Here is an 18,224-nt window from a genome sequence, read left to right as displayed (position 1 = left end):
TTGGGCAGTTCTACAGGAAGTTCAGAGAAAGGGCAACAGAAGGAGAAACTGGTCGATATTTTAGCTAAGGAGGCAGCACTTGTGTTGGCCACCCTAAGCACATCCATCCCCTCCATGAACACTCATTTTTTCAGGGTTCGGGCACAATTTAGTCATGGTTCAACCTTCTACAGGAAGCTACAGGACTTTCTACAGGAAGTTCTGTATTTTTACCAGAAACATCCTGTAGAAGCCTTTGGGCAGGCCAGAATCAAGTATGGAGAGGGATTTGAAGCTTGAAGTCTGTTGAGGAGGCATGCAACCACTCTTCTCTTACATTCTCCATGGGTTTTATCTCCTTTCACCACCATTTCAACCATCATATTAAATATACTTACACAATCATACCAAGGCTGAGAATTCTCTAGGAAAAGGAGCAGACAATGGGAAGAGCAGAAAGGGGGAGAAGATGAAGGCTGCCACAGCAAAGCTGAAAGGAGAACGCACCCTCAGCCAAGCAGACCAAAACAGTGAAGATTGTTTCTACAGGAAGACAGAGGACTGTTTCTACAAGAAGCCAGCGAACTGTTTCTACAGGAAGTTTGAAAAGAGGGAAGCCAAAGGAAGAATCGGCCGAGATGTTAGCCAAAGAAGCCACCAGGGCCATCAAAGACGAGGAGAGAGATTGGTTGCTCAGAGGATGAGCAACACTTTCAGTAGGGGGGTGATGATGAGCCCCAAAAATGTACAATTATTTGGGCTCATTCAACCTCTTAATTTGGCTTAGTCCACCATTCTCATTAGTTTATTGCATGTTTTTTATTATATTTATGTTAATAGAGTGAATTTGGTTAGTCATTATGCCAACAAGTCTAATGGGTGCTTTGTGTAGCCTTTTTGGTCAACTTGGAGACAAAATTGAAGGTCTTAATGAGCACTTGGTAGCCAAATTCGTGGGAGAACAAGCTAGAGGATTTGTAGGAAGGTGTCCCCCTCATTTATGGGCCCTTACCTCGAATTCTCCACCATCAGCTCGGAGTTCAAAGGCCACCAAATCAATGAGCACATGGGCAGCCAAGCAAGTCAAGTTGGACTGCTGTTAACTACAAGTCTTGGGCAGCCAAGTCCCTAAATTTTAGGAGGACTATTGGGCCCTCAAATTGTATAAATAAGAGGGCTTAAGACCTCATTTTAGTTAGTCATTTTGGGGAGCTAGTTGGTAGTCATTTTGTAGCTAGTAGTTAGCCAGTAGTTAGTCATTTTGTAATTCGATTTGTAGGCCATGGATTAGCTTTGCTTTCAGCTCATTCTCAAGCTCTCCTTATGGACAACTTTGATGTAACTCTTCATTCTTGTTTAATAAAGATGAATCCAGCTTTGCACCAGCTCTAAATCTCTCTTGGGAGGCTATAGCTCTTGGGGTTGGGCCCATCTCAAGTGCCCAGTACCTCCCTTGTTTATCTTTATGTGTTTTGTTGCGTTCTTGAAATAAAATCTGCTATTTGTATTTAAATCTTGCATTGTTATTTGGATTTCTTTTGATGGTTAAAGTAGCTTATCACGGTTAGAATAGATTGGTAGGATAATAACAAGAAAAAGGCTACCAAACACCTTGGATCTCACCTCCCCCTCAGTGGAATCATGAGCTGGGACCAACGTGACTTTGCTGCCAACAAAAACGTTGTTTTGCTTTTCCATGCAATTCTTAGTGTTGGAACCCTCTTTTGTAGATGTTGATATTAGTAGTGTTTAAATGCTTCAGCTGATGATTTCTTAGTGGCATAAGTTAGTTCATGCATTTCATTTCGAATAAACTGTTGTTCATTTCCTTTTGCTATTAGGTCAGATTAGAGTGAAGTAACTAGGTCATAGGTTTTATAACTAGATCTTCGTTTTCTTGCATGTCTTTGTTTGGTCAGTTTGAAAAACCACTTGCAGAGCACCTGTACCACTCCTTCATCTGCTTATTCTCCATCAGCACCATCCACTCCACCCTCTACTTAGAACCCTTGCTTCATGTTTGCCATTCGCTCCCAAAACCCTAATTTTTGTGCAACATTGCTTCACTCTCCCTTGAACAAATCCAATCGCTCCTTAGCCTCATCCACCAAGTCCTAGACCTCTTCACACCCCTATTTCACCTCCATACTCGTTCCTCCACCTTTTTCCCTCCATCCATTCTCCAAAATCCTCTTTTCAGAACATCCTGTAGAAATCTCTGAACATCCTGTAGAAACCCCTGCAGACATCCTGTAGAAGCCTGCACACTCGGTTGTCGAGCACATGAACGTTGTGGAATTCTGTGGAATGATGTTTTGGATCCCCTGGAACCTCTCCTAGCCCTCCTGACCTTTCCCAAGCTTTCTTTCCCTTCAAACCAACCCTGCAAGTCAAAACCTAATAAGAAACAAGTCATAATAACTCCAACCACTTAAGCGAAAATACAAAAACAATGTTCTTTTCGATGGGAATAGTCTAAGTTCATGCATTTCACATCATTAGAAGTAATGGCATCATTTCCAGACACTTTCACTCCACCCATTGCATCATAGAGGTTAAGCTAGTCAGATTAGGGTTTACTAGGGTTTCCATGTTTTGGTTGGCTTTCAGTTCACTTTTGCAAAATAGATTAATTTCCTTCAAGATAGCCTTCGTCCATCATTTAGCAAGCTTCTTCTGAGAGCATATAGAAGTTGTCTTGATCCCTAGCGGACTTGTGCCAGCTGACCAAGTGACAGCTGCGACAAGAGCTAGTACTTGTGCATACAACACCGTCGCTTCCAAGTTTGTACGAACTACCGGGTTGATAAAATTAGAGATAGGGAGCCCCAGGAGTTGTAGCATTATTGCTACAATTCTAGAGCCCACCAGCATGATGGCTAGACCCGGCTAGGGTTGCTCCTTATTATTCTTGTCACTTGTTTTATGTTCGTCGTAGGCTAGGGTTACAGTAGCTTGTCGTGATGACTTGTGACTAACCGACAATATGTAGTTGAGGTCCGCAAGACTTGCAATGTTTCTCTTATGGGTAGTTGCTGTAGGTTTGGATTATGGCTAGGGTTTCTAAACTCGTCTGCTATGATAAACTCATTGAAACTTGTACAACATTATTGCATGGACTATATGTATATTTGAACAGAGGTTTTGTGACTGTATGTATTAGAACAGAGGTTTTGTGATTATTTTGTAAATAAAACAGAGAGGGTTTATTCTTCAGAAATACCTGTGTGACTTGTCTGCCTTTACTGTTCGAAATGCATGCGACCTATCTCTGTCTTTGATGCTCGAAATGAATAAAACGTCCAGGATTCCTCTGCACTCTTTTGATTGACAAATTCCAGAACTGTATGCCCTCGTTTCTGTAACGTACTCCGTAGTTATGTTTGCAAGCTTGCTTTGATTTATTGACTTGCTTTAATCAATACAAATAAAACCATATATGTGTACATGCTTGTGGAATAAAAAACAAGAGAATGTGCTTTCCCTGTATCAGGCAATTTAACAAGATGATAGATAAACAGTTACAGGATATTAGAAAATAGATTGTGTGCTCAGAGATATTTTATTATATTTCTTCCTCTCAAAACGTCGAACCTCTTACAATTGCATTCTATCTCTTTTCAATAATTGTCTGGCAACTGTTTTTTTCTAACTGTTGTTGGTTACATTCTGTTGGTGGTTACATTCTGTTGGTTACATTTTCAGTTCAAAAACTGTTTATTTCCCTACGCTACAATCTATAAAAGTTGACATGAAAATAAACATAATTACTTGTAACAGTTTGACTAATTAATCCTCTACCTTCCTAAATACTATTTCTTTACAAAATTAAAATAAAAAATAAAAAAACGACCACAATGTTCATTTAGCAATTTCCTTTTCAGTCCTTTCAAAGACTAAACAACCTTTTTTCATGATGACCCGTCAGCTAGATGCTCCTGCATCAAGCTCTAGGAGTAATAAAAAGTCATGGCTCTGTTCCATGAGTTCCTCCATAGAATAACTCGCCTTCTGTGTTTGTACCGCGTCGAGCCACGACCTGTCCTCGATTGGACGGTTCTTTCGCTTGACAAGGTATCACAAATACTCCTTCCTGCAAGTCCTCTTAGCCACCTGTGTGTTGAGAATCTTCTCGATCTCATGGGGTTGAGCCGAAGGCATGTGCCTCATCCAAGAACTGCCTCCAACTTGGGTGTCCCGTTCTGGTCGTACCACACTGTCATCTTCCGGGTTGGCAGTATATGGGAACAGGTCTGCCACGTTGAAAATAAGTGATATGCCTATATCTGGTGGCAGCTATATCTCATAAGTGTTGGCTGAGAATTTACGCAAAATCTTACAGGGACCAATCTTCTTAAATTTTAGCTTGTTATATGCGCCCTTAGGAAACCATTCTTTGCGTAAGTGTGCAAGGACTTCATCACCTACATTGAATTGTACTTCTTGTCGCTTTAGATCTGCCTGTTGTTTGTATTTCTGAATGTTGTCCTGCAACTTTGATTTCACCTGTTCGTGTAGTTCATTCATCGCTTCGGCAAAATCTTCCCCATCAGCACTTCTCTTCTCCAACTTTCCTAGATCCCGCAACTCATGTATTCCGCGAGGATGCATGCCGTACAGGATCTGAAATGGATTGTGTCTAGTGCTATGGTTTAATGAATCATTATAAGTGAATTCTGCCTGAGCGAGCACACGATCCCATAACCGTGAATTTTCCCCAGTCAAGCTTCGTAACAAGTTCCCCAAACTCCTGTTCACCACTTCCATTTTCTCGTCAGTCTACGGATGATATGCAGAGTTGAAGTTCAATTGTGTGTCCAACTTCTTCCACAAGGTGTGCCAAAAGTGTCCTGTGAATTTTGCATCCCTATCAGAAATAATAGATCTGGGTAGGTCGTGTAATCTAACAATCTCCGTGAAAAACAGGTGAGCTACATGAGTGGCATCACTAGTTTTTCGACAAGGGATGAAATGCGCCATTTTTGAAAACCTATCTACTGCCACCATCACCGAGTCATAACCTCATTGTGTTCTAGGCAGTCCTAAGATGAAGTCAATGTTGATTGAGTCCCATGGTCTACTTGGAACAAGAGTGGTGTGTAAAGTTTGATGTTTTGACTATGTCCTTTCACTAATTGGCAGACTTTACATCTACTCACATATCACTGCACATCCCTTCTCATTCTTGGCCAATAATAGAAGTGTCTGAGCTGATCCAAAGTTTTGTCTATGCCGAAATGTCCGGCTAGACCTCCACTATGCTTCTCCCATATAATATTTTCTCTCATCGAACAATCAGGAATACATAACTATCCCCCTCTAGGCAGTAGCTCCTCCTACAAGTTGTAGTCCAACCATGGACTATTGTTCCTCAGCAAGGGATTTTGACAGGCTTCATAGGCCTCTTTGAAATCCATGTCGGTCTGATACAAGTCCTTCAAATGCTCGAAACCTAGCACTTGTATTGTACTTTCCTGTAAGAGCAGGGCTCTTCTGCTCAATGTGTCTACCACCTTGTTGGCTTGCCCGTTGATGTGTTTCAACACAAAGGTGAAACTCTACAAATACTCAACCCATTTGGCATGCTTATGGTTCAATTTATGCTGTTGCATCACATATTGCGGTGCTGAATTATCAGAATATGACACAAATTCACTCCCCAATAGGTAGCGTCTCCAATGCTTTAGAGCTTGGATGACATCATAAAATTCCTTATCATAGGAGGAATACTTCTGCCTACTTTCATTCAACTTCTCACTGAAGAATGCAACAAGTTTGTCTTCTTGGCTGAGTACAACGTCAATAGCTGTACCACTTGCATCGCAGCGAACCTGGAAAAGCTTATTAAAATCTGGTAACCTTAAAATTGGCCTTTCTATAATTTTCTTCTTTAGGAGCTGAAAGATTTCCTCTGCTGCCTTGGTCCAACAAAAAGGCTGACTTGCCTTTTTAATAGCGTCCAACATAGGCGAGTAGATTTCCCTAAAATTTCTTATAAATTTGCTATAAAAACTCACCAGCCCATGAAAACTACATACCTCAAACAAGTTTTTCGGAGGTGACCAATTAATGATTGCTGCAATCTTTTCTAGGTCCATCTTCAACTCGTTTTCTGCAATTACAAAGCCCAGATAAACCAGTTCTCTTTGTAGGAAAGTATATTTTTTCAAATTTATCAGCAGTTTATTCTGCTGCAATTTCTCCAGCACTCTTCGAATATGTCGAAGGTGCTCCTCCTTAGTCCTGCTGAAAATTAATATGTCATCAAGGTACACTATCAAAAACTTGTCGATAAACTCTTTCAGTATTTCGTTCATCAATCTCATAAAATTACTAGGGGCATTACTCAAACCGAACGACATGACTAGCCACTCGTAAAGCCCTTCATTAGTCTTGAAGGTTGTCTTCCACCTAATCCGGATCTGATGATATCCACTCTTTAAATCAATCTTCATGAAGTATGATGCCATCATATCATCCATCCGTGGTAGGGTAAACCTGTACCTAATGGTGATTTTATTGATGGCCCGTGAATCCGTGCACATTCGCCATTATCCTCCTTTCTTGGGAGTGAAAATTTTTGGTACTGCACAAGGGCTCAAGCTTTCCCTTATCAACCCTTTATCTAGCAACTCTTGCACCTGTTTCCTGATCTCCTCATTATCTTTGGGGCTCATCCGATATGTTGCCTTATTTGGTAGGCTTGCTCCGGGTATAAAGTCGATATGATGACTAATGCTTCTTTTGGGAGGCAACTTGTCTGGTAAATCATCAACTACAATGTCACTGAATTCCTGCAGCATCTCTTGAATTTCTGCAGGCAAATCAGATATTTCTATGTGCAACAACACCATCTATGCCCTCCTCACAACAGCATAGTTTACTTCACTTTCCTCGATCTATTTCACAAACTGTTTCCCACCTATTAGCAATGCTTTCATCCCGCTTGCTTCTGTTGTCTCCTCTTCCTTGATGGGTACAAGCATATGCTTGATTCCATCTTTAAAAAACTTGTAGCAGTTCGTTTTTCCATCGTGTACTACCTTCCGATCATACTGCCATGATCTTCCTAGCAGTATGTGACACATGTCCATTAGCATAATATCACAGATAACTTTGTCTTTGTACCTGCCAATGTGAAATTCAACTTCACACTGTTCATCAACCAACAGCTAGTGGCCTTTCTGCAGCCACGACACATTGTAAGGGGTGGTGTGCTTAAGCCGCTTCAAACCCAAGTTCTCTACCATCTCAGTGGCAACCAAATTATCTATACTCCCGCTGTTGATGATCAACTTGCAACACTTTCTGTGTGATTTGCAAACTGTCCGGAATAGTGCTTTCTGTTGGGCTTGTTCAACTGTTTCTTTGGCTGGTTTCAGCAACACTTTGTTTAGAACTAAGGCCTCCTCTCTTTCCGGTACATTTGCTGCTTCTTGGGGCGATGCCTCAGCTTCCTTAGGCTGTGGAACAAATGTTTCTCTCTGGCCAGCTTGTTCTGCTTCAGGGCATTCAAACGATCTATGCCCCCACTTGTGGCACCTGTAGCACTGATAATTTGCTCCTCTACCTCGGCCATTCCCTCTTCCTCGCTGATATGGCCTACCACCTCTAGTGTTGTCTCCTTTTTCTGCTATTCCTGAAGCCTTGGAGTTGCTGCCCTCTTCGATATTACTGGAAGTTCGTCCTCTGCCATAGGACTATCCTCATCCTCTACCGGTTCCTCGTCCTCTCCTAGCATTTTGTTTTCTAGTAATCTTTTCCTCAGCCTTCACAGCACTCTGATAGGCTTCTTCTATATTTCTCGGGGAAAGAATGCTGATTTCATCCATTATTTCCAGTCTCAAACCATTTACGTATATTTCTGTCTTCTTCGGGGTGTCATCGGTGTAACCAGCTCTCAAATTCACTCGGTATAATTCTTTTGTATACTCCCTTACTGTCATCCCTTTTTGTCTTAAATTCTACGCTTGTCGATACAGTGCAACCTAGTAATCCTTAGGCAGAAATCTGCCTTTCAGTTTGACCACCATTCTTGACCACTTCTTTATCGGTAACTTGTTCATCCTTCTTCTCTCAGCTTGGACACTATCCCACCACAGGGTTACATGTCCCTTTAACTTTGTTGTAGCGAACTTGACTCTCCGGTCCTCACTGACCTCTTCACATTCAAAATACTTGTCCAACTCACTTACCCAATCCAACAGAACTTCTGTGGACAGGCTGCCATCGTAATTAGGAATCTCCGGTTTGGACTTGTTGTTGGCCAACAAAACTGACCTCAACAACCTCATCTCTGGCCCTTCCTCATCTGATCTGTCTGTTATAACTATGGCTTCTTCCCCGCTGTCATCTCCTATTTCTGGATCCCTTCTCCTTCCTGCTTCCACTGCCTCCAAACGAGCAGTAAGGATCCTTATTTCTTCCCTTAGTCCTTCATCTGCTGCTCTGCGCACACCTCTCCCACATCCTCGTCTTCCAACTTCCATATCCTAGCTCTTTAAATTTCCAGCTCTAATACCACTTGATGGTTCCAACCCCCTTGTCACACTTACCAACGTTAAGAAAAGGATTAGGAATGGATTTAAATGATGAGCAATTTGATTAAATGTGATATTTGTTCATTCAGCAGCTCATTACAATGATTTAATTTTGATTTTGGTTCCAGCACTTATGATTTGTACCCACGCTACTGGTTATTGGACAAGTGTCCACTCCTCGAAAAATTCACTCCCGCTTTGGTAAGAGGTCCTCAAACCCTATCTCCCAGTCATTTTGCTTGTCAAGCTATTGAGGTTGAGGGTTTCGCAGTATGCTTCTTCTGTGTGGTTTTCTCTGTAAAATGTTATGCTGCCTTTGGTATTCTGCCTCAGCTTTTGACCTGGAAACTTATTTGGCTTCTCCGTCTAGTAAGGGACTCTCATTTGACACTGGTTTCCCTTTGTTTGTTTCTCTTCCTGACGCTTAATCTCTCTGCTGAGTTATGGACAGTAGCTTGTTTGTTAGGATTTGGAACTTTTATGTGTACAAGGTTAATACTAGTTATTTTGCTGGACTATGCGACTACTTTTGTCTTGACTTCTTCTATGTAACTGTTTGTTGAGTTCTCTGGTTACATTTCTCTATTTCGTGGACAGGTTGTGGTCTCAGGGTCTTCGGCTTCGGTTTCTTCCGCAATGTCAAGGTAAGTCTTCATTCCTTGCTATTAGTCCTTTCTCCTCTTCACGCTTACATCTAACGCACTTGCTCCTTCGTGAGCATAGTGACCCTTGGTGACTGCAACTTAGGTGCCCTGTTTCTGCAATGTAAGTTGAAACCCTGGTCTTGGTATTTGTTTTTTTTTTCTTTCCTGGTTCTTCTTTTTCTGTCACAAAATGCTTACGCTTGCTATTGGTGGCTGTCGTTGCAGGTGGTTTCGTCCTGGAGGGTTTTGGTCTCGGTTTCATGGCGTGCTGGCTAGACCCAGGTAGGGTTGCTCCTTATTATTCTTGTCAATTGTTTCATGTTCATCGTAGGCTAAGGTTACAATAGTTTGTTGTGATGACTTGTGACTGACCGACAATATGTAGTCGAGGTCCGCAAGACTTGCACTATTTCTTTTATGGGTAGTTGTTGTAGGTTTGGATTACAGCTAGGGTTTCTAAACCCGTCTGCTATGATAAACTCATTGAAACTTGTACATCGTTATTACATGGACTATATGTATATTTGAACAGAGGTTTTGTGACTGTATGTATTAGAACATAGGTTCTGTGATTATTTTGTAAATAAAACAGAGAGGGTTTATTCTTCTGAAATACCTGTGTGACTTGTCTGCCTTTACTGTTCGAAATGCATGTGACCTATCTCCGTCTTTGATGCTCGAAATGAATAAAACATCCAGGATTCCTCTACACTCTTTTGATTGACAAATTCTAGAAATGTATGCCCTCGTTTCTGTAACGTACTCCATAGTTATGTTTGCAAGCATGCTTTGATTTATTGATCTGCTTTAATCAATACAAATAGAACCATATATGTGTACATGCTTGTGGAATAAAAAACCAGAGAATGTTCTTTCCCTGTATCAGGCAATTTAACAGGATGATAGATAGACAGTTACAGGATATTAGAAAATAGATTGTGTGCTCAGAGATATTTTATTATATTTCTTCCTCTCAAAAGGTTGAACCTCTTACAATTGCATTCTGTCTCTTTTCAATAATTGTCTGGAAACTGTTCTTTTCTAACTATTGTTGGTTACATTTTTAGTTCAAAAACTGTTTATTTCCCTACACTACAATCTGTAAAAGTTGACATGAAAATAAACATAATTACTTGTAACAGTTTGACTAATTAATCCTCTTCCTTCCTAAATACTATTTCTTTACAAAATTAAAATAAAAATAAAAAATGACCACAGTGTTCATTTAGCAATTTCCTTCTCAGTCCTTTCAAAGACCAAACTGCCTTCTGTCATGATGACTCGTCAGCTAGATGCTCCTGCATCACATTTTCCCTGTCAGCTCCATAATATCTACAACTTTGTGTTTGTTTGTTGCATGTTAGTTAGATTCTAGCTCCCGAGTATAGTTCCTTGTTTCAAACATTGTGTCTCTATGTTGGATGAAGGAACCAAAAGCATCATGGATTTCGTTCATCTCTCATCATAGCATATTTGGAAAGAACTTACCATAGTAAGGCAATATAATGAGTTGAAATAATTTGGTCTCCTTGCCTCTAATTGAGTAGATTTTGTAGATATGGATGAACCAAAACAAAATTTTGAATCCTATTTATGACCATACTAGTTTCCATCTACAGTTAGGAAGGGGAAAAGGCACTTTGTGCCACTGGTGGGCGTACATTTCTCACTTCTATATTTCAATCTCAACAATTTTATTAAAACATGACACATTTTTCCTGTTAGCTCCGTAATATCTACAAATTTGTGTTTGTTTGTTTCATGTTAGTTAGATTCTAGCTCCCGAGTATAGTTCCTTGTTTCAAACATCGTGTCTCTATGTTGGATGAAGGAGCCAAAATCATCATGGATTCCATTCATCTCTCATCATAGCATATTTTGCAAGAACTTACCATAGTAAGGCAATATAATGATTTGAAATAATTTGGTCTCCTAGAAGGCTAGGAAAGACTCTAACCTTTGTATGCGTAGGGTTTGGATTGGGGTTTGGCCTTCAACCTCACTCTAGAGATTCCCTTCTCGCCTCATCCTAGAAGCATATTTTTTCCATTATTTAATCATATTCAGTTGGTCCTTAATTTGCACACTAACCTACCTTGCAACCAAGCTTCAAACCTCATGCCACATACATTTTTTTTCCATTTCTTGAATCAACTTTAGTTGGGCCTTAGTTTGCACAACAACTCATTTTTGTTGGTTTGAGGTGGAGGTCTTGTTACAACAAAGTCTCACATTTCTCAAGATAAAGTTTTAAATCTTTAAGTGTCAAATTTTATGTAATTAAGAGGGGACCACTATCATCTCACCAACCCTCTTCTCACTTTTGGTTGGCTTTCCTCTGGCTCAAGGGGCTTCTTCCTAAGAAACGATTGCTATGGTTTTTATGGCTTTGAAAGTAATTCTAGATTTGAGTTCAAAGGTTCCAATGGCTAATTGGAAGGCTTAGGTCAAGCAAGATAAGCTCGAGAAATTCCCCAAACACACACAATCAAGAATATGCAATGTCCAATAAAACAATTTAAAGGGTTCTTAAAATGGAAAAAGTTCTTAGCATGCCAATATGTTTTTGTGGCATATGGAGTTACTTGATCAACACACTCGAAGCAATATTGTGACATATGGAGTTACATGATCAACAAACCTGAAGCAAAATTGGAACAGATTTAGGTTCAAAGACTAGGGTAGACATGTGCTTAGAGGTTTGACCTAGGCATCCTACAATCTTCAACAGTAAATAAAAGAGAGGAGCTTTCACATGTGACATATGGAGTTACATGATCAACAAACCTGAAGAATAATTGGAACAACAAAAATAAAAGAGAGGGAGCTTTCACATGTGACATATGGAGTTACATGATAAACAAACTTGAAGCATAATTGGAACAACAAAATTGGAACAGATTTAGGTTCAAAGACTAGGGGAGACATGTGCTTAGAGGTTTGACCTAGGCATCCTATAATCTTCAACAGTAAATAAAAGAGAGGGAGCTTTCACATAGGTAACCTCGAAAGAACTTGATGAAAATTTTGTTCAAAGAAGATAATGAGATAAAAATATCATCAACTATGATAACCTTGGTGACTACCTAATAATCATTATTCATTAACTTAAACAAGATAAAGCAAAGGATAATTTACTCAATTTAGCATGCATCCATCAAACTTCACCAACAATTGTACATGAAAAGAGAACTATTGATTATTACTCACTAACTTAAACAAGATAAAACAAAGGATAATTTACTCAATTTAGCATGCATCCATCAAACTTCACCAACAATTGTACATGAAAAGAGAACTATCCACATCAACAAGGCCTCTCCAAGTGGTTGCTCAACTCATCTCATCCAAGCCTCCATGTGGCTGCTCAAATCAACTCATCCATGCATTCTCAATTACAGGAATTGGAGATTTTCTAAGGCCTCTCCAAGTGGTTGCTCAACTCATCTCATCTAGGCCTCCAAGTGGTTGCTCAACTCAACTAATCCATGCATAGCCAATTATGGGAATTGGAGATTTGATAAGGGATTTGTCTCCTAATCCATCCACGAGAAAATGAGAGTAAGTGCATCTCTATTTATAATTTTATAGTGGAAATGTTCAACTTCCTTTACATTAAAATATTAATTTATTAGGCCTAAATAATCAATGGAGGAGTTAAAGGCCCTTTTCTATAGTTAATTAACCTATATGATACAAAAGAAGGGCTTCTCAAGACACTTGACTTTAGGGGAAAAATCCCTCAAGTGACCCTTCTTCATAAGTGAGGGTTATAAGGGGCCTTATCATTTAGTGTCCATCTCTCCAAAGCCCCTTCAAAGTGGCAATGTCTAGGATCTAAAGGCCCTTCCGAAAGATGCTCCATCCCCGTGGGATTCCAATTGAAGACATGTCCTAAAGTCATAGCAAACAACCCTTCAGAAGGGTTGCTTTTCAAAATAGGTTGCCCTTGAAAGATTGCTCAAGGGCTTGCCATCTTCTCTAACCAAGCATGCAACAACTGCATTCTTTCTTAACATTGGGAAGATGATGTTTTACTCAAATAGGTTGGGACATACATCATTTCCTTTCAAGCATTAAATCTTGGTCTCCACATCTTAAGGTTGAGTAAGGATAATCTCTAGTGTCGCTTTCTACTTATGATTACTTTTACACATGCCATATAATGTAACTCAAATGCAAGCCAAATTTGAATGAGGAAATGAAACATTAGAGTATACCATAATATTCTATTCCAAGCTCTCTCTATCCACACATGTGTTGGTCCTTTCAAGACTTGTTTGTCCATGAATTGCTCTATTAGGGATTTTCCATTCATGATGTGATTTCTTCCATTTCCATCTCCTCATCCTATACTACTCTCACCTTTTCCTTTTTGGTTGTGATGATTTTCTTCAAGGTTTTCTTCTTCCTAACCTCTTCCTCTATACCCCACCTAATAAGAGGCCACAATTCATGTTTTGAAGCTCCCATTGTATGCAAGATTTTTTGGATTCTTCTCTTTTTCCCTTTACTAATGTTAGTAATAAGCTCCATTCCTTGAACATGCTAGAATTGATGTTTTCCTTGACATTTTTCCCTTCTACTTCTATATTTTATGCTACATAATTATATAATGTGTGTTATTTTATTGTTATTTTTAATTTTTATAATAAGCTAAATATATAATCTATGTTTTTTTATTATTTGATATAATAAGTTTAAAGGTAATGTAGGTAAGACAAGGTGGAGGAGCATTGCTGAATATGTTAGTGTAAGAGGGCCAAAGGGGAGATTAAAGTAGAACAACCTAGTTGACGCAAAGTCCATAGGTACAATAGGCGTAAGCGAAGGTTAAGAATAAGGTATGTATGGCTAATTATCTCATTTTATGCTACATAATTATATAATCTGTGTTTGAGGTAATGCAGGTAAAGAAAGGTTGAGGACTTTTGAAAATCAGGTATGTATGGTTAATTTATCTCATTTTATGCTACATAATTATATAATGTGTGTTTGAGGTAATGCAGGTAAAGGAAGGTTGAGTACTTTTGAAACGCCTGAAATATGTATGGTTAATTTATCTCATTTTATGCTACATAATTATATAATGTGTGTTTGAGGTAATGTAGGTGAATGAAGGTTGAGGACTTTTGAAACTCTTGAAATATCGGTGTGAACATCATGGGCCAATTAGTAGAGGCATAGGAAAATTGGTAAGTTTTTATTTGGTGTAACACCATGTACGTTTTTTATTTCAAATAGAAGGTTCTCCTCCCTGGGCTATTAAGAGTTTTATATTTTGGTCTTTGAATAAAATATACTTAATTTTGGTCTTTGTTTAAAATTTCCCTTTATGATATCAATTTAATATCTCCCATCTTATTTATATTTTGGTCTTTGAATAAAATATACTTAATTTTGGTCTTTGTTTAAAATTTCTCTTTATGGTATCAATTTAATGTCTCCCATCTTATAAGATATTTTGTCACAAATTTTGTTGTATTTAATATTTCTCATAATATTTTCTAGTCTTTATTTAATACCTATCTATTTTTTGGTTTGCAAGGTGTGCTTGGATGCTGATGGATGCCTTTTGGGGTTGTAGAGTACAGTTTGTCTCTTGTTTGTCTATTTATATTTTCCTTTTGTTATTTGTATTGCTGGTTATATTTGTTGTTGTTGTTTTTTTTTCTCTCTTTTTGTTCTTGTGACTTATATCTTTGCATTTGTGAGCATGGCCATGCTAATTTGTGATTTATTTTGTTTCATATTTGTGATTTAGTATTTTGTTTTTCTTCACTTGATCTATTTTTCTTTTGCTTATTTTCTTTGGGTTCAATGTGTGGGAAAATTAAGGATTTAGGGATAAGGCGGAGTCCACAAGTGTAGTAGGCAAAGGCAAAAGTGGTAAGTATGGAGCAGTTTAATCATTTATGGGCAAAGGCGCAAGAGGTATGCATGAGATAATTTACCTATTCGCTACTACATAATTATATGGTTTCGTGCTTGTTTTAATTTGACTCATTTGTTGTTTCATCATTATATTATATGTGTTTGTTGATATTTTTGTTTGTCATAAATTTTTTTGGTCTCTGTTTAATATTTTCTTGTTTAGCTTTTGTTGGGTTTAAGAGGTGGAGAAATAAAGGGTGCAAATTCCATAAGTTCATTTAGTGAAGGGGAAGAAGGTATGTGTCGTTCTTTGTGTATTTGAGTAAATTAGATGCATTTTATAGTATTTGGAATTTTTTTATTTATTGAGTACAATGCAAATGTAGGTAAAATGTGGAGGAGCATTGATGAAAGCTTTTAATTATTTTTATGTAAGAGACTTGTAGTAGTGTAGGGTAGTGCAAAGACAAAGGGTGAGTTCTCTTTCAATTCCAATATAGATATTTTTTTTTTCAATAAATGGTTCTTGTTCCTCCTCCTTTATTTAGGGTTTATGATTATTAGCCATTACATAAGATGTACTTTTGCGTAATATTATTAATAATATTTTGTTTGTTTGTTTTGGCTTGTGATTAATATCTTTCATAATATCTCTTAGTGTCAGTTTAACATTTCTCATAAGATTTTTGTTGTTTATCATAAGTATTTTTGGTCTTTATTTACTATTTTCTAATTTGGTTTTGTTGGGTTTAGGAAGTGGGGAAATAAATCCATGTTCTAGGGCAAGTGAAAATTCCATATGTACATTCAGTGAAGGGTAAGGCGGCAGAGGAGGAGGTAGGTATAGCTCCATGCGTGTTTGTTTAAATTAGATGCATTTTATATTATTTAGGATTTATTTATATGATGAGTGCACTATAAGTTTAGATAACATAAGGTGAAGGAACATGGATGAAACCACAGAAATATTTGTGTGAGATTCACGTGAAGTGTAGGAGAGTACAAGGCACAAGGTGAATTCTCTTTTTGTTTCAACATGGATATCTTCCCATTTTAGTACAATTGTTCTTCTTCCTCTTTATTGAGGAATTATGATTTTTTGTCCTTGCATAAGATGTACTTTTGATGCATATGTTATTCATAAGAATTTGTTTTGATTTATGATTTCTCATAATATATTTAAGTGTCTATTTTGGTTTATATTTCGTACATTAAGTGGAAAATCAGGGCAAGTCCTAACAACCCATGATTCTATAGGTGTAGTGGGTGAAGGTGAAGGTTGTGGCTATATGTATGGTTTATTTGCTTTTCAGTTGTAGTGGTGAACGTGAAAGTTACAGCTATATGTATGGTTCATGTGCTTTTATTTAAATTCGACGCATATTACGTTATTTTTAAATTTTCATTCATCTAATTTTTGAGTGCAATGTTAGTAATGTGGAGGATCACTAACTAAATTTCTAAAATATTTGTGAGGGAGAGATTGTAGAGGCCAAGGAAGGCAGAGGCAAAGGTGATTCTTTATTTACCTATATACGATTCCCCTACTTGTCTATTTAAGGTATATGATTTTTAGTCTTTACAGAGGATATACTTTCTAGGGCATAAGATTATTTATTATATTTTTGGTTGTTGTTTAACATTACTTATAAGATATTTCATTTATACTTCATATATCTCACAAATTTGTTTGTAGATAATTATATGTGGAGGATCACTAATGAAACTAGTGAAATATCATTATGACAAAGAAATTGTAGTAGAGTGCAGAGGCAAAAGTAGAGGTAAGTTGACTTTTGGTGCAAAATTTCTGTATGATTTGTTATGAAATCTTTTTATCTCCAAATATAGTACTTTTTTTCCCTCCATAACTATTTACGATTGATGATATTTAATGTTTGCATATGATGTAATTTCTAGTGCATAAGATTGTTCATAATATTGTTGGTCTCCTTTTAACATTTTTCATAAGATATTTAGATTTTCGTTTCATACTTCTCACACCATTTTGTGTGTATTTAATATTTCTCATTATATTTTCTTGGTGTGCAAGGTATACTTGGTTGGCCATCGACACAGTTTGGAGTTGTATATTAAAGTCTCTATTTATTGTTTCTTTTTGCTTGTTTTTTTTTTGTTTTTTTTTTGTGTTTTGTCGTAATGACACTTTTGCTATTGTTATGATTCTTTTTTGATTTTCTATTTTTATGGATTTTTATTTATTTAATTTGAGCATGTCCATGCTAGCTTGTGGTTTGATATATATATTTATTATTTATTATTATTTTTATGTGTTTTTTCTTTTATTCTTTTTTTTTGGATTCAATGTGTGTAGAAATTAAATTTGTCCCAACAACCCATTTTGTGAGTTTAATTCCAAAAGTATAGTGGGAAAAGATGATGGAGGTATGTATTGAGAAATTTACTTGTTCACTTTTACGTAATTATATCATTCCGTACTCATTTTAATTTTGCCTATTTGACTTTTTAATTATATGTGTACTTGTTTAAATTTATATTCAATGCAGGTAGGGAAGGTGGAGCAATAACGAAAGCCCTAAATATATTTTTGTGAGATAGAAGTGGGGCATTATAGCAAAGATAGAGGTAATGGCATAGAGGGTGAGTTACCTTTTTTCATAAGATAATGTATTTCATTATTTGTTTAATATTTCACAAAATAAATTTCATTATTGGTTAAATATATCTGACAATGCATTTTATCATTCATTTAATATTTCTTGGGAAATTTTAGTTGTCTTTTGTGTTTTTGTTTAACATTACTCATAAGATATTTCATTAAAAAAAATTGGTCTTAATTTAATATTTTTTGTCTTGGCATTTGAGCTATTTTATCATTCATTTAACATTTCTTGGGAAATTTTAGTTGTCTTTTGTGTTTTTGTTTAACATTACTCATAAGATATATCATAAAAAATTTCGGTCTTAATTTAATATTTTTTGGATTGGCTCAATAGGTTATTAGGTGGAGAAATTAACCCAGGTTATGACAACTCATTTTGGGGCTTTAGAGATGATGCAGATTCCACAATGTAATGGGTGAAGGAAAATGCTCTATTGTTGGTTTAATATTTCTTGTGAAATTTTATTTGTCTTTTGTGTTTTGTTTAACATTACTCAAGATATTTTATAGAATTTTTTGATCTTAATTTAATATTTTTTAGTG

At 37.2% G+C, this 18,224-nt stretch overlaps 1 protein-coding gene across 1 annotated transcript; it reads right to left on the bottom strand.

Annotated features, from left to right (window-relative positions):
- Window positions 1-4,056: 4,056 nt before the first annotated feature.
- On the bottom strand, window positions 4,057-4,746 carry LOC149177868 (uncharacterized). The gene is made up of 2 exons (XM_089421905.1): window positions 4,320-4,746; window positions 4,057-4,232 (listed from the first exon to the last, which is right to left on the bottom strand). Exons 1-2 carry the CDS (start codon window positions 4,744-4,746, stop codon window positions 4,057-4,059), a joined length of 603 nt encoding a protein of 200 aa, XP_089278031.1.
- Between the last annotated feature and the right edge of the window lie 13,478 nt (window positions 4,747-18,224).

This window comes from Pinus tabuliformis, chromosome 4_1, assembly GCF_031772625.1.
Source record: "Pinus tabuliformis cultivar Carrire ecotype Pingquan chromosome 4_1, CPIR1, whole genome shotgun sequence".
In the NCBI taxonomy this organism is placed as follows: domain Eukaryota; kingdom Viridiplantae; phylum Streptophyta; class Pinopsida; order Pinales; family Pinaceae; genus Pinus; species Pinus tabuliformis.
This window is presented reverse-complemented; position numbering and strand designations above follow the sequence as displayed.

Bases quoted from the DNA above. Each gene is read 5' to 3' on its own strand.
- LOC149177868 (XM_089421905.1), bottom strand. From the start codon at position 4,746: ATGGAAGTGGTGAACAGGAGTTTGGGGAACTTGTTACGAAGCTTGACT. The intron at 4,233-4,319 runs GTAAGATTTTGC...TCAACGTGGCAG, and splicing joins ATTTAAGAAGATTGGTCCCT to ACCTGTTCCCATATACTGCC.